The following is a 25,093-nucleotide window of genomic DNA, read 5'->3' as shown; positions in this document are numbered from 1 at the left end:
TATGTTTATGGGTTGACTGTTCAAGTTTGACTGACCGGTGCTGAGCTCCCGCAGGACTCTCCCAGCTTTATGGATCTGTAGGCAGAGCCTGGCATCATTTAGATAGAGCCAGACCACGGCCTCCTCTTGGGGGAGGTCAAAGGTCAACAGAAGTCCCGCCTTATTCCACGTCCGGAAGTGCAGTTCCAGGGAGACGACCCCCAATGTCCATCCTGTCGATCCCGGCAGCTGTAGGAAGCTCTGGGAGCCGGTGAACGTCACAGCCACCGAAACCGGCTCAGCACAAGAAAAGGTCACATTGCCCTGAGAAAGGAGGGGGGGGGGGTGTAAAGGGGAGAGATGGGAGACAGAAATGATTATAAAAGAGATAATAAAACATGAATATTCATTAGTTGCAGAGGCTGAGTTGGAGTGACCTCATGTCACAGAGGTCTCATCAGCAAGTCTCTGAAAAAGGACACCTGTATTACCATATTGATATTAGCTGAACGGCTAAAATAAGCTTCAAAGGAGCAAACCAAAAGCGTCAGGGTCAAACAGCTTGGCAGCAGCTCTTACGCTTCCCCTATTTATCTCACATTTCCTAAAGCCAGCACTGCAACAAAATTATCATAATGCAGCAAATAAACAAACACAGACAGACATTAGGCTGGAGTAATTACTTTGGGACAGTTTGGCCCAAAGTTTAGAAGCATTAGCGTATGAAGCTTTTCAGCAACACATTACAGAAACAGTGACCCGTCACCTCTGGCATGAACTGAGCTCCTGACAACAGATGTGTGCAATTGCTCTGAGAGGTTCACTTGACACCGAAATGGCTACAAAAAAAACAAACAAATATTTATTTAGAACAAAATGGCTTGTGATATGGTTATTTATATTTGATGCATTTATTCTGTATTCAGGGGGGTCAGCTACACAGCACATGGATTCACTACGGATTCACAAACATAAATGCACACTGAGCAAACTTGGATAATCAATACTGGGGAGGCACTAATGTATCAGCATACAGATAATATCAGCTTCAAAAAGAAATCATGTTGTTGCAGTGTGTCCCTTGATACAACTGTCAAATTTGCAACAGGACATGATTTTTTTTTTTTTTTTTTAAGTTATGTTATGATAATTTGTCAGTGCATCCTTTAATAAATATGTTATCAGTAAATGTTGGCTGTTGTTTATTCTGTATTTCTCTCCTCAGTCATTTTTCTTGACCATCCTCTGCCTCTTCCTATCCCTCACTTCTTTTCTTCTCTCTCCTCTTTCCTCTTACTCTATGCCACTTCTTTTTTTTTTTTTTTTTTTGGCTGTGGACAAATGATGACAATGAGGGAGATAACGATAACTATGATAATGGTGATGCAGAGTATGAAGACAAAGAGGACTATGATGATGCAGATAATAATAATGATGACACTGACCATTAGGAAGATAATGACATCTAAGGGGATAAGAGAGGGTTAGGAATATACAAAAAGTCTGAAGTGAATGAAACTGATCCATCACTTTGTTCTGGGTGTTCCCATCTCAATAACATTTTAATATGGTGCTGATAAAAGAGGTTAACAACTGGGCAACAACAGCACAAACATAACAACTGAGAGGGGCTTTTATAAAGACAGAGATGAAGCCACGTCGTTACGCTTTAAGAGGATCATCAAAGTTACTCAGCTGTGGAGAAACTACCAAATAACTTTTAATAAACGTAATATTTTAGACTTTTTGTTCACTGCTCCACTGTTGTGAACATTAAGCTGCAACAGCCCTAAAGCTACCCACCCACATCCACACGCACGCTGACCGATGATGTTTCATGTACGTATTGTTGTGTTGAATAATTTAATAGTATGGAGGCAGAATGTAAAGGAATTCGACATCAAAAGTTTTCTCCGGCTGCTCGCTATTCCAAGGTTAATGTAGTACCGCTCAATAAATACACATTATGCTATTTTCCATGCATGGTAAATATACAGTGTACATGCGCAACACAACACACGTAAATGTACATTTTCTCAGCATACACAGCTCACTGTTTACAGTACTGATAGGATTACTAGAAACACAATGGTGGATGTACAGTCAGAGGCAGGACAAAGTAATTGTTTTTCAAATTACAAGTAAGTCTCAAGTCCTGAAATTCAAGTCCCAAGTCTTAAACTTTGAGCTTTGAGTCCTTCACAAGTCATCAGGTGCTCTTTTCCAGTCTAAATTTTATAAGTTAATAATTTGTTTTGCCTTTTCCTGCCCTATATATGCAAATTATTGCACATGATCAATTAGCACACCCCATTTCAACTTTGTTGTCTATCAGCTTTGGAGTAAAACTATAAATACCACCTGTGTACCAGTCAAGTTGCAGTTTACCTCCATGTCTGTCCAAACTCATATAATATTTGTAGTGAAGACTTTGAATGGATTTAATGAAAGTGAATAACTGCATTTTTTGGTGAAATGGAAGTTGGCACTATATTGACATGTATGATTCCAGTGAGTAATTTCCACTGAGAAACATGCCGTGTTCATTTAGAGGCTGTTCCCACCTGGTGTTTACAACCGTCCTGAGAAATCCGAATACAAGTGGACAGCTGTCAGTCCGTCTGTACACACCTGGCATTAACAATCGCCTCCAAATGCATCTCGCCTGCCCATTTAGTGTTCGGATCTCACTTTCCTGCCCCATATGCAAATAAACATGTATCATTTCAGAGAGCGAGAGAGAGAGGAAGAGAAAAAGAGTAAGAGAGAGAGAGAGAGAGAGAGACCGTAAAATGAAATTCCCACTTTCCCACGTATTTCACCTCTGCTACAGGCTTGACCCGATCACGTTCAGACTAAGATTATTTCATTATTCCAGCAGATCTGAGAGGGTCGGGTTCTCGCTTAGGTGGATACATCGACCTGTGATATTTCTGTGGTATTCCTGTGGTAACTGCAACACGCACATATGCACGGCCGCGGCTGGTATAATATTTCTGCGGTATTCCTCCAGTAACTGTGTCACTTCTAGGGTTATATGGAAGAAAAAACCCGCATTTTGTCGATACATGTTTAAGAAACACCCCAAATTTCTTGTATCATGTTTTTACGGGAGCTCATGTCGTATTAAGGGGATATTTTATTCATTAACCAGCTGCTTTATAGCCGACCTGCACTTCAGTTTGCATTTAACCAACCAGTCTGACCAGTCTGTGTAATTATTTCATCTTTTTCATGTCAAAGTGAAGTCACAAGTCATTCATGTTTAAGTCAAAGATGAGTCACAAGTCTGTCTTGATTTTGTCAAGTTGAGTATCAAGTCATTAAATTTGTGACTTGAGTCCAAGTCCAAGTCATGTGACTCATGTCCAATTCTATTTGTACAATATCACACCATAACACACTTCAGTGTGGCATTACATGGTGATATTGTACAAGTCATGTCTATTGGATTACAATGGATAAGCTACCATACCACAGAAAAACATTTTTTCCACTGAAGGCCTGTCCTGTAGCCACAACACTGTGAATTAGCTTATCTTCTGCAGGAAGATAATTATCATTCTGAGTTGCTAAGCCTGCCAGTTTGCCATATAGTTATATTCATAAGCTACTGTAACAAACTGCAAGCTAACTTACCACTACAGCAACCTGGTGGTCATTCTTTTTAGCCAGGTCGATCAGGTTGAGGCCGTTGTACAGCAGGTTCTCCAGGCAGCCATGGAAGTTCCTCTTGGGCTTTAGAAATCCATGACTCTGGACGGCTCCCAGACTTAACTGCATCGGGAAAGATAAACATGTACACAGGACCTTGGAAATGAATTCATGCATTTAAGAAATGGACCAAAGGATATGCTGATTTTGAACAGTTTAGGCATATTATAGGCACAATGGAAAATAGCATGGCTCAAACACATACTAATAAAAGAATACAAATGCTGAATAAATAATTACATAATATAAAAATAATGATAATAAAATTATGTGTAATTTAATGTTTGGCTTTGCCATTTAATATTAATGCTGCACTGGGCAACTTTGCACTTTTGTGGCCCCAAGAATATGCCAGGAGATATCTGATCAAAACTTTTAAAAGTTTGAAGGACTTCATAACCCAGAAATAATGCAGCATAAATGTAACACTCCTCTGGCCTAAATTTCATCCTCTTACTGAGTGGTAGATGTGCGCATACAGCAGGTAGTTCCAGTAAGTTCAATAATCATTGGCAAACTGTCTCTGGTTGGAGCGTGCACTCGCTGCTTACCAGTCGACCAGAACTGAACACCTAAAATTCATTTGGGCAAAACATCAAATCAACTGGATCTCAGTTCTGCAGGATAGGACCCCCTTCTCTGTTGCATTTACTTTCTATTATAACTATTTGCTGTTGCAGTCACACTTTTTGATTTTGACAGTATATTGTTAGGTAAAAAGTTTACCTAATACAGCTTTAATATTTCAGTTAATATTTCAATTAACTCTTCTGCAGCCACACACATGCAGAACAGTTGATTTATTGGGTATTTTACACCGGCTCTGCACATGATGAAAACTGTAATAATCAGTATAAGCCAACTGCTATACGGAGTGCTGTTATACTGAATATCAGCGCTTCCAAACCTTCATCTTAACCATAGCCCAAACCATAACCACAGCCTGGGAGGCAGTATCCAGGCTTCTTTCCTCTCCCTGGTACTGTTCCAACAACGATTCATAATTTAACTCCAATGTTGTTGTCCGTATTTGTGGTGCCGTGGTGGAAAGTTTGTTGCAATCACGCCAAAAACAATTAACGGTTATTACAGTACACTGGTAAAGCGGAGTGATACATAATAGTAAAATGTCAGAGTGCTGTTGTACTGAATACCAGCACTCACAGAACGCCTCTTGGCCAGTCAAATCATTTGGTCTGATCTAACTGTTGCATAATACCATATAGAAATCATGAGGAGCCCATGTTAAAACTGGCATGTGGTGTGAGTGTTTGTGTAGTGTGTGTGTGTGTGTGTGTGTGTGTGTCCTGAATGACCACGACACCTCCTACATACCTGGTGAATGTCCCAGTGGCTTAACTCTGCTGGGATATGAACCTGCTGAGTGTTTTTATCCACGGTGAGGTTGAGGTGAGTGCTGAACCGCTCCACCTTCACATGGTGCCAGTGCTGGTCGTCCAGCAGACTGCCCAGAGAAACCAGGTGCTGTCTGCCAGAGGACAAACTCATACCTGCAACACACAAGGAGGAGGGGTGGGGAGGGAGAGCTGGATGATGAGCAAGCGAAGATGTAATTAATTATGTTGTCACGATGGTGCTGTTGATAGCACAGTTATCTCTCCAGCTCATGTAGGACTCGTCTAATGTGGACTACCTGCTGAGGAACTTTGATTTTTCTGACTTCTACTTCCTCTCTCCTAGGTCAAAAAATAGGTCAGCATACTGCCTGTCCTCTTTCATGAAATGGTTTCAATAAGAACAGATGGGCTGGAAAATATTGGAAAGAATCAATTTATACCTATATGTTCCTCTCGCAAGAAAAGTTAACCAGTTTATGTTTGATCTATCAAAACACAGCGAGACATGGGAATGCTACAGCTTGAGCGCAATATTTTCATCTTTGTTTCAAATGGGGAGCAGATGACCGGGGTCACCCTCAGTCACCGGAGAGCACCAGACAGCAGCATGGCGGCAGGGAGGAGGACCAAGTACAATAAATGATGACGCTGCAAAGAGATAGCAGGGCATAATTAATGACAGATGAACACCAGCAGGTCCAAATTAGTGGATCCATCTCTGCGTCCCCCAAAGTGTTGGGAGAGAGGAGAGTTTCTGCTGACAGAAGGAACTGTACAACAGAAGGAGCTGGAAACACTCGATCATTAAATATGAGGGAGATTTTTTTTTTTTTTTTTTTTTTTTTTAAAAGATGCAACTTCATCCAAATAGACAGACAGATAAAAGAGAAAGAGAAAGAGAGTGAACAGGGACCTTATATCCAGTGAGTCAGATCAGCCTATTTAGTCAGGTGACATATTGGATTACAACGTAAATGAGTATAAAGAGAGAAGAAGAGACCAAGCATATAAGATACAAATATGAAAAAATACTTTGGCATTCTTCAGCTTAAGGGATTTATAGTGTGTACCATGTAGCTGTGACATCCTGTATAAATACATACATTTATTTGTGTATGTATTTGTTGTATGTGCTGAGTACACACACACACACAAACATGCTTTACTGACTGTTATTCATAAAACTTTTGTCCTCTCAGTCAATGTTTATTTCCCTCTCTTGTTCCCTGTCTCCTTGGCAGTGTGGGCAGCTCCAGTCTCCGAGCAGATGTGAGGGAGGAGACTCACTCTGAGAGAGACAGAACTTTGCCTCCCATTCCTGTCCAACTGGAAGAAACATGTCTGTATTACACTGCAGTAACTGCTCCATTTATCCAGGCTGAATGGAGTTAGATTGAATGTTCATGTCTCAGAGCTGTGGGTCATTGGTGAAGGAATAGGTCATTTTCAAGGTTCTTTTTTTCCTCTATATAAAATGCCCCTTTTCCACAAAAAAAAAAAAAAAATCCAAGTCCAATCCAAGGCCAAGTTCCTGGATCTTCTGGGGCAAGGTGAGGTCGCCTAAGCTCTTGTGTGTTTACGCCTCCACCGCACCCCAAGAACAGCAAACTTTATGCAAATAAGGCGTGGAGGTGTCTAGGCATTATGTTTGTGACTGACAACAGCAAAAGAGTAACACTGAAGGCGTGGAGGCTGTCATTATGCTCATGATTATTCACAGCTCTGTCACTGTGTTGTTGCATTTGGTTTTGGAGAGGAGAAGTGGAGAGGTCAAAAATGAGACTGAGGATGCTCGAAAAGGAGAGGAGAGAAGAGCAAACTGCATTTTACACGGAGTAACGGAGATCAACTGTGACGTGGCAAACACAGGAGAATGGCACGAGTCTTTGGATATTAATAGCCAAACAATCTGTTGGTACAATGATCTTAATAAGAAGAATAATTTGTGTTTTGAAAATATCAGTGGTGATTTTTGAGTTACAAAACATGAATTTAGTGGAACGGTCATTAGATGTTCGCTGTGGTCATTTGGCTGTACAGAATAAAATCCCCATGCAGGGCTGATACAAAGAGGAGGACACTTGAGTCTTGCATATGGTGACTGTATCTGCAGTCATTTCTCAAGATATTACAGGATACAACATATTCAGTGTATCCTGTATTGTACTGATGAAAGTCTGCAGATGCAATTACCGAAGGCAAGACTCAAGTGTCCTCCTCTTTGTCTTTTTGAGCTGGTATAGAATAAAATAGCCATTGTGGTGAGCTGCTATGACAATGCATGTCAGGACATAAAGTGTGGCCCACTGGCTTGAGGACTGAGGAGATACTGTATGTTGTGCTGTGGCTGCTTGCTGCTAAGGAGTAATAAATGTTAATAATAATTACCACCAATTGATCCAACAATCTCAACTGTCCTCTCACCTCAGCATGTCAGCGACTTGTCATAAGTTTATTTATACAGAAGATGCAGTGGCCATAGTTCTTTGCAATGGCAACAGCACATATAAAATGACTGCCATCCCTGCTATGCTGATTTGAATGGGAAAGTCTGTTCTGCTCCAATTTAAGGTTTGTGGCTTGCCTTATACATTTAACTAATCAGGGATGTTCAGTGCTCAATGCATTATGCATCCAGATGGCAGTGGCAATGTGTGCACTGCAGTTCCTGCAATTACGTTAAGCACATCTCAGTAACAGTTTCTTAAATGTTTGTAGAGAATGAAGTGAAATCCAATAAAACTACCCATCGAATCGCATATGTGCCAACATTGAGCCAGACTCAACATGCTAATTTGCTACATTCCATCATACGGAAATTCGTTGTCACACGACGCTTCATCTTGACAGTCACAGCTTCTGTAACGCCCAGTGCCTTATTAAACAAGGCATTTCTTTTCTGTCAAGAGGGATAATTCAGATGCAAATATTCTGTTACAAATGTAGCAAGAGAGAACAATAACTGAGTGGGCTATTTTTATTCTTTTTGTCACAGTCCAAGCAAACTGTGGATTGTCAACTGGATTAGTCAACATGATTAATCACAGCACTGAGTCTCAAAAAAAATAACACAAGGTATAATAATGGCGTAGAACTGATATGTCTGCTGTTAAAGCACACATTTTTTTTTTCATAATCTGTCAATTTCATGAGCTCTGCAATCTTGTAATAGGCATATTATCAAATAAAATATTCACTACCCGCTGCGTCTCACACTCACAGGATACCAATGCAAAAATCAAGCCGCAGTTCAAAAAAAAAAAAAAAAAGTTGAATTAGGAGCAAAATTAGAACCAAACAAAAAGCTCTTTCAAGTGAACCAAACAAAAAGAGCCGGCTCCTCACTTAGACTCAGCATGCCCGCCACCAGTGCAGAATCAGTGCTGAATGAGAGCTTCCAGTAGTCTACCTTCCCAGACAGCTCCCTGAGGCAATATCACCTAATCATATTCTGTCTGCTATTCCATTATGGCTCTTCGCTCTGACTCTAAATCTGTTTATGAAGGACGCCAATGGCAGGACTCACCAGGAGACAGCCTGTTATAATTGTTTCGGCATTTCAATCTCACATGGTGTACTTGACATAACTCTCGACTGTAAAACTAATGTACATTCTCTAAATTAATTCTCAGGTTGGCGTATACGTGGGAATTGAGGTATTAACATAAAATGTATTGGAGGGAAAAAAACTACACGGATACTTTGGCCTGAATACCAGTGTTCTTTCTGCTGTCTCAGGTCTTTCCCTGTGGCAGTCGATCATTTACACGTCTTTCCACTCTTGTAATGTGCATCATCAACTTTTTACTACGCGTCGCACATTCCCCCTGCACAGAAGGAGTCGGCTGTGGAGCGAGGCAGTGCAGTTTCAGGAAGAGTCCCATGGCTATCTCTGTGGAAGCAAGTGTGTGGCTCCTTAGAAAATGCCAGGGCTGCTGACTGAACTCCTTAAGAAGCTGTACATAACAAACAGTCCTGCAGATGGAAGTTGACCAAAACCGCCCACTAGTTTTACTCGTGGCCAGCAGGCTGGTGCGATTTTCCATAGATCCGGGGAAAAAAAGTAACAAATTTTTTTGAAAATAATCTTGCAGCACACTCAGTTAAATAAGCAATGGCAAGATGTATAAATTTTTTAACTTCTGGGGGGAAAAAACGCTTGGGATGAAGAATGTAAATGCATTTTACAGCACTACATTTCCCCATTTTTTTTTTTCTGATGGATGACACTGTACACTAGCCAAAAACCATGATTATCACTCGCTTTGAAATTGTCATGGCACAACATTAACTAGTAGGTTTACTAGCAAAGTGGTGAACGATATTCTGACTATCACCAAAGGACCTCAAGTGATTGTCACCAATGTTACCATTACATCAAGTCAAGTCAAGCCAAGCTACACTTTATCATCTGAACGTGGAAAAGTCAATCCGTCAGTGGTGCTACAAAAAATACACAGTTAAAATCCAAGATGACATGGCATGACACAAAAACTTTGTAAACAACAGCACCCTCACACACCTCATCATGCAAGACATCACTGAGTGAGGACAAACAAAAGCTTAAAAGTTAAAAGATCCAGGTAAAAGACTTAAAAGTCCAGTGTTAAACAAATTAATGCCGATGTGGACAAAGGCTTGCTTGAACATTTTTGTTTTAATTTTTCATTGCAATCTTCTGCCCCTCTGACTCAGCATATATCTGTGGTGAAACGGGTGAGAGGGGTCATTTAGAATACAATGCACTTTATCTGTGGATGTTTGTTAAAGTCCAATCATTTTGCTTGCTGTCGTTATCAAATGTTGTAGTTTGTCCCGGACTTTAGCACATCTGCTCCAGATTCAAATAACTCCAACAGTTAAAACGTTTCATAAAACAGACATAAAGAGGTCAGAGAATTTGATTATTACTATTGAACTTATGTAACTGCTGTGAGAGATGTGAGCGGAACAACAGATTTAATTAACTGAAAGTGAACATTTACCCGGAGGTAATTCTACACACAACATTTAAAAAGATTACTTCTTGCTTTCTCAAACACCAACATGGGATTGGCGGCATCTAAAAAAAAAAAAAAAAACAAGAGCTGTATCATTTGCCTATCTAAAGAACATGTGCTTTGGCCAAGATGACTGGCATTTGTTTGCATATGGGGTATAAAACAGGTGATTATGCACAGCCTCGTGGTGCTCCTGTACTAATTGTTCTGGACAATGCAGATTAAAGAGATGACAACTTCATAAAAACTTCTCTGCTCTGTATTTGGAGTCTTCCAAACTAGGTAATTGTGCATTGTTTGTGTTGAATAGATGCTGCATACAGTATTAAATTGTAGTAAACATAAATATGTCAAATCAGATGTTGCATCGATTGAATTCCTCCAAAATGAGGCTGAGAAGTGAATACAACTATGTTATATGACGTATTTCAGCATTTGCTTAGATCAGATTAGTGATCTGCAATGTGCTGGATTAGACAGGAGTGAATCCGAGCTGTGCAGGGCTGCTGTTGACTTTGTCTATGCCAGCAGAAAAAAATAGAATAGACTAAATGAATACAAAAGTAATAACCCCAAATCCTTGTCTGCTATTCACTGTGCCAACGGACACACTTCATCCAGAATGACTTGGGCATGTCTGTGAAAGCTAACAGCACTCAGCAGATGCCAAGGGGAAGCTCTGGTCATGGCCCTTGTTTCTCTGTGAAATTACTGAAAACCACTTTGAGCATGGCGCTCTTTTGAGATGAATGGAATGAAATGAAAAAAGCTGAAAACACGCCAAGCTTTCAACGCTGTCAGGAATAAGCAACGGCATGTCCTCCCCTCCAAAAATACTGAAAAAGGCCATATGTAGGGCTTCCAGCTGGACTTTTGTGAATTCGTCTTATTTTAGCCAGCGATACCTAACGCCCAGAAAGCACTGGAGCAGGACACACTAACCCTCACTATATTTACTGCTGGTGTGTTAGAGCTTCCCAGTGACAGTTAAGAATTGAACTGAATTATGAACCAGTGAGCTATATTATAGCAAACTGGCATTTTGATTAATGTAAAGCAGAGGAGAAATGAGATGGTTTTGGATAGCGGATATAAATCTTAATGAGCCAGCCAATTTATTCCAACTGGTTGGACACCCACAGGCGGATAGAGTGGCCATAACTGTCTAGTAGTTGTATTTATTTATTTGGTTGCCTGTGTGTGCTTATAGCCTGCTTTCTATCTATCTATCTATCTTCATTCACCTATTCATTCATTTATGATTCAGGATTCATGATCCATCCAACCATCAAGCCGTTCAGTCCATGGTTGTTATAGAGACTTTTCTTATAAAACCAAATATGTGTGCTCTGGGCCGGTCCTTTCTCTGTGTGTTTTTATAAGCTACACTTGTCCCTTGCGTTCAGTGTTAGCCATCATTAGGCGTCTCCAGCTCCTCTGCCTCAGCCAGCTTGTTCTGCTCATGATGGGACATGCATCACCGTTAAAGAGAGACCAGGGACAGATGGGATCAGGTTGCCAAATGTGAGAGATAAGTATGAAAACCTCGGAGAAATCTCCCACACTCTGTTGCAGAGGGAGACTCGGCTGTAATCTAACTCTTCAATCTCTGTTCCTTTCTGTTGTAATCTATTCTATTTTCTTGCAATATTCTGTTTATCTGCTATGTTTTGTTTTAATCTGGTCAGCTGTATTCAGTTGTGTTATATTGCATTCTGGTCTGTTCTGTTCTGTTTTCCTCTATTCTCTTCTGTTGGACTCTTGAGCCAATAGTTGACTGTGGGAGAGCATGCTGTGGCTCAGGCTGGATGCTCCAAGCTATTGATCTAAATTACACCGTCTGCAGACTGCAAACTCCTAGGAGAATGGGAGGAAGGGGGGCAAAAGAGAAAGAGAAGGGAAGAGAGAGAGGAGGGGGAGAGAAAGAGACAAAGAGCATGCAATTGAAAAAGGCAAATAATCGCCCCTGAAAAAAATCTAGTAGGGCGAGAATTGGGTCGACATATGAGAAAGGCTGTGATAAATAACAATGGGGAAAGAGGAAAACAGAGAAAGCAGGGAAAGAGAGGATAGGGGGGCAGCAAAGCAGGCAGGAAAACAGAGAGAGCTAGGTGAAGGAAAGAGACTTACGTATAGCAGGATGCAGTGACAGTATGATTGAGGCAGAGCAGGGGATGTTGTTTTTTTTTCAGTGTTGCTCTATCGCTGGATAAGCAGAGCTCTTCCTAATCTGTGCTCTGTTGTAACAATGGGGGATGTTTATTTTCCCACTCTGAGACGCAGAGCTCCACTAGAAGTTTATTGTAGTATCAGCGCGGGCTTAGCAGCGAGCTGTGACAGACGTCAGTCAGGGAGCTGATCAGAGGCTGTCAGGTCTTGTGGATGACGCCTCTCTAAGGCTGACAGACAGAAGACAACGCCTGCCACCAGGGAGTAGGAAAGCTTAACTATAGCTGTATGCTCCAGAGGGACGGGAGGAGGGAGGCAAAGTATTGTTGGGAATCAGCAGGGGGTGAGTGGGATGAAAGGGAAGAGGAGGGGTGGGTGGAGGTGGGAATGTAGAAACAGGGGATGGAGCGTGGTAGCTACAAGGGTGAAATAGCAAAGGCAGGCAGGGGTGGGAGGGAGTAGAGAGGGGTAGGGATAGAGGGAGGTTAAGAGAGATATGACGGGAGGTAGGGTGGAATAGACAGAAGTCGAGGGATGCATTGTTGGTAAGTTAGCAGAGAGGCAGAGTACGCGAGCAGCCAGATGGCAGGGTTGATGAGAGGTGTGCCATATGGAGATACTATGCCAGCCTGGCAGGCTGACAACACCTCAGGTTTAACCTCATTTACACCTGCACGCACGCACACACACACACACACATACTCACACACCTCTCTATGGTCCTCTAGTCTGTGCCAGTAGAAGCCATGCATCATGTCTTGCTGTGCTAGTCCACCGTGCACAACAGAGTTTGGCCTTAAACTCGTGTTGCTAACATCCATCACAGATTAACCGAGAGAATCAGAACATCGAGCCGAGAGAGAGAAGAGGGGGACAAAGAGGCAACAGTAACCATGTCATCCTCTATGAGTGATGCACTTCCCCTCATGGTAGCTAATATATTGCCTGGTTTTGGAATGGAAGTGCAGCACCTTCCCTGGGCTGAACAGTGTCATTTTGCGAATGCCAGAATGCAGTAATGAGAGGCATAGCTTCCCCGGGCTTTGTCAAAATCCGATCAGCGATATGTGAGATATTGCTTGTGACATATGGATGAACAAATGAATAATGTAGCACACCCTCTCTGGGCTAATCAGCGTAAGCAGTGAGAGGGATCATTCCCCAAAGTTTTCTCAAAATCCGATCAGTGGTATCTCAGAAATTACATCTGACAAACAGACAAACACATGAACAAACAAACAGATGGTCGGAGACTGATCCGTGGCTCGGCTCATTTCATTATGAGGACAAAAATTTGCTCACGACTAAACTCGACGTAGAGGCAGGCATCAGGACATCATTACACCATACAGTTTGGGCATTCAGCTGACATTTACTCAAAGTGATGAGCAACGAATGAGCAGATAGGGCTGCAGTATTTGCTGGTGAAGTCTTCCAAACCCCTTGCAGAATCATCAGAGCAGAGAAACTCAAATATCCAATACTCCAGCCAAACTGACTCGGAGATTGCGGTGTGGTTAAGTTTCTCACCACGGCATCTACACATGGACTCTTGGCAGTCTGGGATCAAACCTCACCACAAAAAGCACCAAGCTGACTGCCTAAAAAAGGCGGATGCTTTAAAAAAAATAAATTATATAAATAAATGAACTGCTCAAAAGGATAATGTACACCAATGCTTCTGAGTGCTCTTCAGGACTCTAGGGACTGCTGGTTCTCCGTTCTAACAGTTAGTTAATTACATTCATCTGGTGCCCCTGGTGTAAAATACTCCTTGAATATATGGCTACAATGAAAACCAGCTGGGTTTTGAGTCTCGGGAACCAGAATTGAAAGCCACTGCCACACAGCACCTGACGCTTTAAGTCTTCAGAGCAAAAGCACGAGCAAAATGACATCTAAACATGAAAAATAATGACAAATGAGTGGTTTTATCATTTGTCATAACTCCCACTAAAATGCCATCTGATGCACCATCCTCTCAAATTTCATTAAAATCTGATCGATGGTGCTGGCATCACTATAGTCCCTTTGCAATCTAATCTGACCCAAATCAGCCAGGTTATGCGGGGGGCTTTGTGATCATTATAGATCTTGTTCAGGCAGATTTCAACAGTCTATATCGACTGGATAACAGCAGCAGATGTCAACATCCTTATATGAGATGAAGGAGTTGGTGCAAATTTAATGACATTCGTATACATTTGAAACCAATACACAAAATGCTATTCCAAAATCCGCCAATACAGCACTCATTGCCTTTGTTTTCAGCCATATTTGAGTCAAAGTACGTGGGTACATGCATGTATATCGTGGGAAATCAGTGCTGTACTTTACCTTGCTGGAAATAGAGCAGCAGCTTTCCTTTCTCCAGTGCCAGGGTAAGGCTATGGTCTCTCTGTCCCTCTGCATGGAGCAGAGTCCCAGCATTCCTCAGGGTTTTAAACTTCAGAGAGATGAGCTCCCTGGCTGTCCGGCTCGGCCGCGGACTCAACCTGTAGAGCATGCTGCTGCTGCCATCAAAGCTCGCCACATCAGAGGCTGCGGGACAACATGGAAATACAGTAGGCAGAGTTTTATTCTTGAGGCAAACAGCACAGAGGCATAGTCAGAAACTCTTGACTCAAATGACACAAATTCACAGTCAGAACAGTCAAAATATTGCAGCATGAGTTGCACAGCCAAATAAGTCTGAGAGTGAAAGTTGACCTTAGAAGTGTGCACATGTTGAAATCCCTGTCACCGCTGTTATGAATTTGTAACTGCAAGATTTGCCAGGATTTTTATGTAAGACTGCACCTATCTTATCAGCCTAAATCACAAAACGCAGCAGAAAAGAGGGTCTAACTGAGGAGCTGTTGATTGTGTTTGCCGAAATGAAATTTTTGAGTTGATTGTGCGCCCTTCCCCACAGGAAGCAAGAAAGCAGAACCTGGGAGCAAAATACAAACAGCAGCGAAGTGAGCAATCTGTCCAAGCACATCTGAAAGAGTGGTGAGGTGTGTGAGAGCGAAGAAATATTATGGTAAAATACAGCATTTTGGACACGACACATTGCATTGCAAAACAGGCGTCCTGACATTTAATTTGGATGTTTATAATGCAGCAAACCGAAGCTTGTTCCTGTGTGCTCAAACCCCCGAATCGCTCGCATTTCATAGCCGAGGCATTTGTCATTTATTCTGACAGTTAATTCCCTTCTTATTGAACACCATAATGAGAGAGTGTGACCTTTATACCCCTCACACATAGATACGGCACTTAAATCAGGCAACAACCCATATTTTCTAATGGCTCATGGTGTTTACATTGTTTGAATTATATCGACTTTGCCTGCTAATTCCTCTCTGACTGAATTTATTCTAATGATCCAGACCGACCTGCCTTCCCGTAACGCACAGGCACTTCAAACAGCGCACCAAAGTCACATTGTCTAGTTATTGCTGATGATTGTGGCGCAACAACCTCGGATCTTAAAAAAAGACTGTGCATCTGGCAGATAAAAATATATGGGGTGTGACCAAGAGGTGTCATCGGTTTCATGAGTGTTTTTCAAGTCCTCACAGCTTTAATTTGACGCTGCAGTCTTCAATGTCTAGTGACGTGAAGCACCACCTCTAAGTTTGAGGGTCCACATCCCTGCGGGAGTGCATGTGTTCACCAATTTTGGAAAAAAAAAAACAAAAAAAAAAAACGCTATACAGATTCATCATGTTTTTAAATTTACTACATGTAGCATCTGTGCCTTCCAAATGTAGGACCACATTCCCAGTAAATCCTGTTGCCTCAGAGCGGATACACACCCCATTCACACTTTGTTTCAACATCTTCATCTTGAGTGGAAGTGTCTTGGATCTGTGATCTGATCACTAAAACCATCTTTGGACGTGACCGAGGATGCAGTGGTTATTGATTAGTTTTTATGTCACTATATCTGAATTCTCCTACTTCACTGCAAAAACTCAAAATCTTGCCAAGATTATTTGTCTTATTTCAAGTCAAAAATGTCTTATTTCTAGTCAAAATATCTCATTACACTTAAAATAAGACATGATCACCTCAGAAGTAAATTGTTTTTAGACAATTGTCTCTTGTTTCAAGTGAAAATTTGCTTGAAACAAGTGAAAATTTGCTTGTTTCATTTGCAAAATTTGTTTGTTTCTAGCTAATTTTCACTTATTTCAAGTGAATTTTCACTTTTTCCACTGGCAAATTTTGCCAATGAAACAAGCAAATTTTCACTTGTTTTAAGTGAATTTTCACTTGAAATAAGTGAAAATTGTCTAAAAACAATTTACTTCTGAGGTGAACATGTCTTATTTTAAGTGTAATGAGATATTTTGACTAGAAATAAGACATTTTTGACTTGAAATAAGACAAATAATCTTGGTAAGATTTTGCATTTTTGCAGTGTTGTTTTGAATATTGAGAGCTGCTAAATTGTTTTTCGTTGTTTCTGACAATGACAATAAAGTCCCTAAGTCCTAGTCTAGAAATTGAATATGTAGAACCGGCACAGGCTTTTGAGGGCCTTTAGTTCACAGAGTATTTGTGGGTGGTTCACCTTACCATGGAAACAGCTGTAGTGTTCACCAATGTCGCTGCATCAGCAGAAGAGTTGGTTTGAACGATTTTATTGAAACTTCAATCATGACAAAACAAGCACCTGGCAGTTCGGTGTCTCTCTCTCTCTGTCACGGTGTGCACAACTCGCAGCAACAACGAATGAATGAACAACCGTCAGTTCTACCCATTCAGTTTGTATGATTGAGCCGCATCGCACTGACAGAGCAGATTGTTAGTGTGAAATTCAAATTTGAAGCAGGTTTGTTTTTGTGGTGAGATGACGATGTCTTCGTCGGGCCATACTAAAAATAGAGTGGTTGGGCATAAATGCTTTGGGATCGGGCCAGAGATTAGAAACACAATGGGTGGGAATTTTGGGAAGATGACAGAAGCATTGAATACAGAAGTGCAGAGAAAGAAGTTATGAGAGGAGCGGAGGAATCAAAGTGAGGAAAGACAGGAAAGAAGTCACTCTGACAGATCTGAAGTCGATCACAAATCCAATCACAGGTGGTCACTGGAGAGTTGTTTCTGCATGTTTCTGCTGTCCACTTATGATCAGATCGCCTGTCACATATGTTGAAGCCAAGTGTGAACGTGGGCATAGAGAGCATCTTGTTATCTGTTTCCCATCCCCCTCCACAGTGTCACTTTGTGCATCTGTCTTGAAGAGCAATAAGAGGAAAACCAGCACTCGATAGCAACCAAAATGTATTTTCACTGTGTAAACTAAGGTAAAGATTAACAATCAGCGTAATTACCAAAAGAGAATTGCTATTGGCTAAGTGGTTTTTATTTTGTTGTCATCCTTAAAAAAAAAAGATGACAGCTCTGCCAAAAAATAGACATGACTGCCAGCTAACCAAGTACTTTAATGTCTCGGTAGCAAGCCAGAAAGATTCTGGTTGTAAATGTTGTCTGACACAGGTCATGAAAGAGCCAGCTGTGACATATCTAATGTCTGTGGAAGTATCAGCTTTTGGTTAGCAAAATAATTATTCTAGTTGGAAAGCGGCAGCCGAATGCAGTGGATCCAGTCCAATTTAAGAGTGAAACTCGTGCAGATATAAACATCCAAGTTTTAAACGCCGGCTTAAATCACAGACTGTGACGGGGATGATTACAGTATGTGAAAGCCCCATTTATTTCCCCCACAGAGAAAAATGCTTTTGTTGCGGAATTCCGTATTTGGGCAAAGGTTTGTACTCAACGTTATGTGAGACTTCTGAGACTTCTTTAATCATTGTGATAAATGGTATTACTGTATCGTGTAAAAAAATGAATATTTGCAGCTTTGAGGCTTCCTCCAATAATCAAGTACAACAGCTGGAAAAGGTGGAAATAAAAAAAAAACACAGTGTCATTGTTCTATTCAGTATTCTACATCAGCAGGAAATTTGGATGGGCATCGCTTTGTGTTTGAGTGAGTGAGTGAGTGAGTGAGTGAGTGAGTGAACGAGTGAATGAGTCAGAGTGAACTCACTGTAAGGACATCCATATATCTCCAGCCTGAGTCCAATCCGCCCACTGGGATTCCAGTCCAGAGGGACGAGGCGGAGGTAGCGAGCGATGACCGGCTGCTGAAACTTGTACTGAACCACACTGTCTGCATTACTGTTACCTGGAAAAGCCTAGAAAAACACAGAGCAATGTGTTAGATGGCTGTCTGCCTGATTATGCATCCATCCATCCATCCATCCATCTCTTAGCTGGTTTCACTCCTAGTGTACAACAGCTCTGGAGGCACAGTGTTTCTAGTAATTACTTCCTGGAGTACATCAGACAAGAACACAGGGTTTTGTGTCTGTTTTGTATCTTGACGCTTATAATCAAGCCGGCTACTAAGTGAGCATATTCTCTTTTAAATTTTCACTGAAGTTTCAGTGCTATGCTAGAGACTAAAAGCTATACTGTCTTTGAACTTTCTCTTGACAAAAAGCATGCTGTGCGGAGAGAACCGTGTTTTTGATGAGTGGATCCTCAAACGAAAGAGATTTGGCACTTGTAGTTGTAGTAAACAGCTGGAGTGGAGCGAAAAAAAAATCTCATTAAACTCCTTTATCCTAAGACCATCCTTCTGTATTTCCAAACTTTGAGCTCAAACAGGGCATTGATCCTAAGTGCTGATAATGTCTCTTTGTCTGTCGCTTTCTTGCTGTGTGTGTGTGTGTGTGTGGGTGTGTGTGTCCACTGATCAATAACTCTGGGACCTATTCTGTCTCCATCCCGAGCCTCTCTTATAAGACTAATGGCTTCTATTTCCCCAATCAGCTGCCTGTAGGAATCCAATGGGATTCTCTGGTTGACATACAAATAGCGCACACAGAGCAGAGGTCGCATTAACATCTGCAAAAAAAAAAAAAGAAAAGAAAAGAAAAAATCTTCATTTGTGTGTATGTGTGTTATTGTGCACGTGCTAAAGTGTTGACTGCAAGACATTGTCTGTGTGTGTGTGTGTGTGTGTGCGCGAGTGTGTACTGATGTGCCTGCGTGAATGAAATTGGCTTCCCTGGCGCTGCATAATTGTGATCTCAGTGCCGTCCTCAGTGCTTTGAAGGGCTGAGCCGGCTGGGCAGCGGAGCGTTAAGCTCAACAAATGGCTCTGTTTCCTGCTGAGGAGGCTGAGGAGAGCGGCATCTCATTTACTTGGTGAGCGTCTTTTGAAATATGACCAGGCTCTGACAAGCCCTCAGTCAAGGGGAGACGGAGAGAGAGGGCAAGAGAGAGCGAGAGAGCGAGCAGGAGAGAGCAAGAGAGAGAGAGAGCGAGAGAGACGAGAAGCAAAGAGAGAGCAACAAGACAAAATGCACCAAAAAAAAAGGGGGAGAGGAAAAGAAAGAAAAGGAGTAAAAGAGAGCAGCACTCATAGCACTCCTCCAAGCTGAAAAGTCCATGAGGAGAACAGACTCACTAAGCTGGCCTGACTAATCTGCAGAGCTTTAAAAACACACTGAAAGCTGATCTGGATTCATCACCTTTCACGCGGGGTGTCAAATCAACAAGTTTTTAAGCTGCGACAAGTCAAACTGTACCCTGTTCTCCGCCGAAAAGACTCTTAGTGATGACTCCCAGCCCTCACAGGGATTGTATCCTTCGCTGCGAGAATACTGTCTCCTGTCAACTTCAAATCAAAAGCTGTTCTCCCGACCAGACCACTACTCTAACAAGACGGATGTGCCGTCTGCCAGGAGGTGGGAGGAGATGCTTGACTGCCTCAACATCACATCTAGCTGGTTCTCATCTTGAAAGTAGCATTGTTCAATCAACAGAGACCAGCTTAGCTCCCCCTCATTCTGACATGCGGCAGTTTGCTCAAAGGGGATCAGTCATTCTGTCTCTTTTACTGGAACAAGGGGAATGAACAGACGCTTTTTTGGGGCTCATCACCCTGATCAACGTGACCAAAGCTCCCCACTGCGTAATTACAGAAAAAAACAAGGTAAAATGCAATAAAAAAATAATGCTTTGCGAGTGAAAAAGCAGCACTGGGGAACATGTGCAGAGTTTGCAGACATACTGTAGATTAGAACAACCACAGTGTCGAAGGAAGAGAGGGCCACAGGCAATAGGAAGCGCCACAGCTGTGAATTTCTCTCCAGTCCGCAGGGAGGAATTCATACAAGGGTTTGAGTATCAGATGCACTGCAGAGGTTTGTAAGTCACCAGATGGTCTCTGCCAGCTTTCTGGCTCATTTCTCATTTACATTTTAGGCATTTAGCGCGCACACTTATCAAGAATGGCTGACAGTGAAGGCGCTGGCAAAGGTTCAATGTCTTGCTCGAAGATTGTTGATGGACACCTTGGCTGTTGCGGCAATCAAAGCTGTGACATTTCCTACCAGAGACGAGTTTTTGAACCAAAGCACCAATCTCCTGTCAACAGAGGTTAAACTGTTTGACAGCAGCTCCACACAGTCAGCAGCACCCTGCACAGGTTCCTTTCATTGTTCCATCCATTATTAATGAAGAGTGAAAGGCTCCTGGTGGGTGGGTTTGCCACTGCAGGCGGTACCAGTCTCTACAGACGCTGGCGCCTGCAGCCATACACCAGTGCCAACTGTGCTGGCATTAACACAGCTGGTAGTATTCATTTTCACCTATTTATCTGCTCATATCTTAAATAAAACTGAGATGACACATTCTGATGATCTTTGCATTCTTACTCAGTCTTGCACCACCACACTCCATACGCTGCTTGTGTCCAGTGCTTGTTGAGCTGAGAGCAGGCTACCCAAATGCCAAGGAGCAGTCAGGTGTTTGATGAAAAATAAATCGAAGGTTGATGAGTGTCTGCCTTTGTCTGGCAGCGTTGAATAGGTTAATGCATTGTCAACACTAAGTTCGCGCCTGCCTTGAACGTGCTGTCAGACCGTCTATCAGACGTTAACAGAATACACTTCAAATAGGTAGACAAATGATTTCATTTCATTCCCTCATCTGTCTTTTTAATAGTTTATCGCTTTTGCTTTGTGTCAATTCAAACTCTAAGCGGCTCGTATTTACAGCTTGTCTCGCTCTGCCGTCGCATTGTTGTTGTGTTTGGCTGAACTGCTCTGATGTGAGGTTGAAATGAGGGAAATCATCGGCTTTTGCGCCTGTGCTGAATGCTTTCAATGTACGCAAGCTCTCTTGATGTGATATCCATGATGCTGTGTGCTATAGTTGTTCATTGTGTAGTTCTTTTAGGGTGGTGAGTGATCAATGAATTGCAGCATGAAAGGTAAATAGTTTCATCTGGCACATGATGATTGTTGAGCGCTTGATTTATATATGGCTTTTGCTGCAGAATGTAATGCAAACTCTATTAGCATCATGTAATGTAATGCATTGCAAAACACTCTCTCTCTCTGTCTTTCTCAGTCAGTCTATGTGTGTGTGTTTGTGTGTACCGGTTGTTGTTTGTAATTGGCTGTTCTTGCACATACTATGAGGCAGAATCCTGCAGGAATCACTGCCCACATACAATGTCGGTGCCCCTGTGGTTCACCATGTGGCCCACACACACTAGTGAGGCTCACTTAGCTGCAGCTCCGGCCCTTTGCTGCATGTCACCCCCCCCCTCTCTCTGTCCTGTCTTTCCTGTCTCTCTCCACTGTGCCAACTAAAGCAGAAATGCTAGAAAAAAAAAAAAAAAAATCGAATAAAAAAAGAGAAAGGCCAACAGTGCCACTTAGGTAATTAATTTCTTCATTTCGACTTACACTCCATCCCAATTTGGAAGGGTTTTTCCCATCGGTGCTAATCACTCATGACAGCAGACTCACCCCTATACTGTCTTCCTGTCGGTGCTGTCTCCAGTTGTGTCCCGTGTCGCTGAACATTAAGACGTAGGCCATCAGCCAATCAGAGCTGCCGTAGCGGCCCTGCGTGGCGACAGCGGTGATTTGGGTCCTCCTTCCCAGATCCACCTCCAACCACTGATATCTGTCTGAGTGTAGAGGAGACCAGCCGCCGGCTCCTGGATGGGAGGGAGAGACACAGAGGGAGTGTCGGTGATTAGTGGAGCGTTGTGTGTGAGCAAGGAGAGAAAAATAACAGCACTCAAATGTGATTCATTACATTTCAATCTACTTGGAACGAGATGGAACAAACTTTGCCAGTGAGCGTGCGTCGGCAGATGTACAGACTTGCTTCACCTTCAGTTGTTGACTCACATCACTGTGTCACTTTGTAACCAGAACATAGGATATCATATGAGAGACATAAGCCTACGGAGCGATCCCAGCTCATTTGCACACGATGATACCATCCAGCATCAGTTGAAGCTAGTGTCATCAATCACAAGAAGCTCAAGGAGGAATGATCCGTCTGCTACAGTGATGCAGCCAACACCTGCCACACTGATAGTTCACTTCAAGTTACTTCTACAGTTTCAGTTTCTCAATGGGTGATCCAGTTTGGGTAACCTGATTTGACCACTGAATGGATGTTATCAGTCAGGTAAGGTAAGTAAGGTATGGGGTAACTGCAACTTCGATTCTTATCGTTAGTTGCTCTTAACCACTCAAACGTTAGCTTTAACCACTTTTGTTAGCTTTCATTTGCTTAGCTTTTGTTTTGTATTGGTTAAGTTTAGGAAAGGGTCCTTGTTAAGGTTAGGCAAGGGTTGTTTGCAATAGTTAAATTTAGTCAAAGGTAATGGTGAGGGTTAGGAAAAGATAATTGCTAAGTTTAGGAAACTCAATCTCGAGGCCCTGGAGTCAAGGTCTGTGTGATCGATCCATCCACCAACACAACCACCTCTTGATGTGACTGATTTTGTTTCTGTTTTCATACTATGCCATGGCACGTCGGGACTGGTTAAGACAGACTGGCGAGAGAACAAGGTGGTAACAGCTTCTAGAAGGGGCAGCAGGGACCGACTAACCCAGACCTGTGGGGGTGATTATGACTGATAACGTCCATTCAGTGGGGTGAAAACAGTCGAAATGGTTTAGCTTTCTCTTTTACTCTGTGTTCTGTCCAGTGTCCTAGACAATAAATTAGTATTTATATAGCCTATACCCTACATGTCACCACTTTCATGTGTGTAAGTACAAAGCACTGCAGATATTTAAAAGCTAATTACTAAAAACAAAACATAACCTAATTTCCATTAATGATTTGATGTGAATTGGACAAAACAGAGGTTATTACTTTTAGTGGTTTTGCCTGTGAGAAACTTGCCATTGCCTTTGAGAAACTGTAGAAATAACTTGAAGTGAATTGTCAGTGTGGCAGATGTCGGCTGGGTGACTGTAGCAGAAGGACTATTCCTCCTTGAGCTTCTTGTATCTGATCACATTAGCTTCAGCTATCATAAAAAAAACACTGAGACTCACTCCTGCAGGTACGAATGTGCTACTTGATATTGCTTACTGCCCACTTTTAGTTTTATTTTAGATTTTTTTGCTCCTGCGTTTATCCTTTAGAGCGGTTGTAAGTTGAAGTCTCATAACATTGATACATAGAGGCCCACGCTCACACCACGACTTAGCTGAAAAATGTGACTTTTGGGTGATAAACATATAACTTATGACGCATTCACCTGAACAACCCCATACACAGATTCTGACTGTGACAGAAGTCCATTTGTACACTCCTTTTGCTTTCTTTTTCGAGTGTAGTGCAAGAAATCTTTATTCCAGTAAATGTCAAAGATATCAAGTGGGATGTGCATAGCTGTGTAACAAGAACGTGAAGGAAAACGAATTACACTGTGCACCGCTGCCGCTGACGGGTTTCTGAACAAGTGGAGTGGTATTTAGAGCCATTTGACGACTCTCCACATCTAAGCTATTAAAATGTGTCCTGCCATTTACCGTACAGTACGTGCTTGAGCTTTTATGGGACCATCAAAGGGGACAGCACTACCAGGGTACATAGAGAATGCCAAGAAATCATTTAAATGTGCTGAGTTTTACAGAGGCCCCGTCCATCAGGAGTGTAAGGACCTGATCAGTGAGCTGAGTCTTTTCAACAATGATTTTGTAGAACCAGATCACATAGCCAGCATCTCTCCAGTGTTATTCCAGGTAACATGCACCTTTTCTATCCTGGTATACAGCTGCTGCATCAGCCTGAAAGGGTGTCACCGGATTATTGGGTATATCTCACACTGTGTTCATATTGTGGCCTGTGAAAAAGTGATATCTTTCAGAACTGTTGGATGTCTGGCAGCTGCAATGGCCGACTGTTGTCTCCTTCCTAAGAAAAATAAGCAAGGTTAAACAAGGTCACTGGTCCAACCTTGTTTATCAAGAGGTTTTACTAGTCCATCGAGTAAAACACATCTACTAAATAGTATTGCAACTGCTCCTTTTCAACATTTTAGGACACTGCAAAATGTTTAATTACAGAACGTATTGGATATGATTCCCACTGTAAATGAATAGGACGGCAAGCAGAAAATTGGAATAGCTCAGCCAAATCAAAATTTGGGATTACACACTTTTTTTTTTCAACCTTTGCCACCAAGTTACATCAGCAATAGCAGCAGTAGGCAGCACTTTATACAACCGTTGGTTAGAGCGTGAGCTGCAAAGACACGTGATAAAAGGGGCACACTGCATCATTTTGTGGGCTCTCCAAATGTCATGAGAGCCATTGAACAAGGACAAATTTATAGGAACAGGAGAAGGCAACATTTCACGAACATAAAGTCAGTTTGTCATTCAGACATGGACATGAGGGATCGTGCAAAGCCCCAATGCAGTGAGTAATGTAGCTTTTCAGTGAGTTATTTTTTTACTGGATATGGATGGATTATTGTGATTCTAAAGAACAAAAGGGTACAACAGCCACAGATTTCACATTTTGTTTAGTGTA

General features: G+C 42.1%; 1 protein-coding gene across 1 annotated transcript in view; it reads right to left on the bottom strand.

The window, feature by feature from the left end:
• The window catches only part of LOC115357998 (contactin-associated protein-like 4), a 107,563-nt gene that overhangs the window by 51,153 nt on the left and 31,317 nt on the right, over window positions 1-25,093 (bottom strand). Inside the window, exons 3-8 of the mRNA XM_030049766.1 lie at window positions 22,051-22,244; window positions 18,270-18,417; window positions 14,558-14,761; window positions 5,029-5,204; window positions 3,619-3,756; window positions 36-303 (exon numbers count right to left, since the gene is read on the bottom strand). Coding sequence (XP_029905626.1) covers window positions 36-303; window positions 3,619-3,756; window positions 5,029-5,204; window positions 14,558-14,761; window positions 18,270-18,417; window positions 22,051-22,244 — 1,128 coding nt within the window. The remainder of the gene's footprint in view (window positions 1-35; window positions 304-3,618; window positions 3,757-5,028; window positions 5,205-14,557; window positions 14,762-18,269; window positions 18,418-22,050; window positions 22,245-25,093) is intronic.

The sequence above is a fragment of the Myripristis murdjan genome, chromosome 4 (assembly GCF_902150065.1).
Source record: "Myripristis murdjan chromosome 4, fMyrMur1.1, whole genome shotgun sequence".
Lineage (NCBI taxonomy): Eukaryota > Metazoa > Chordata > Actinopteri > Holocentriformes > Holocentridae > Myripristis > Myripristis murdjan.
The sequence above is the reverse complement of the archived record's forward strand: the minus strand, read 5'-3'. Positions and strand labels throughout refer to the sequence as shown.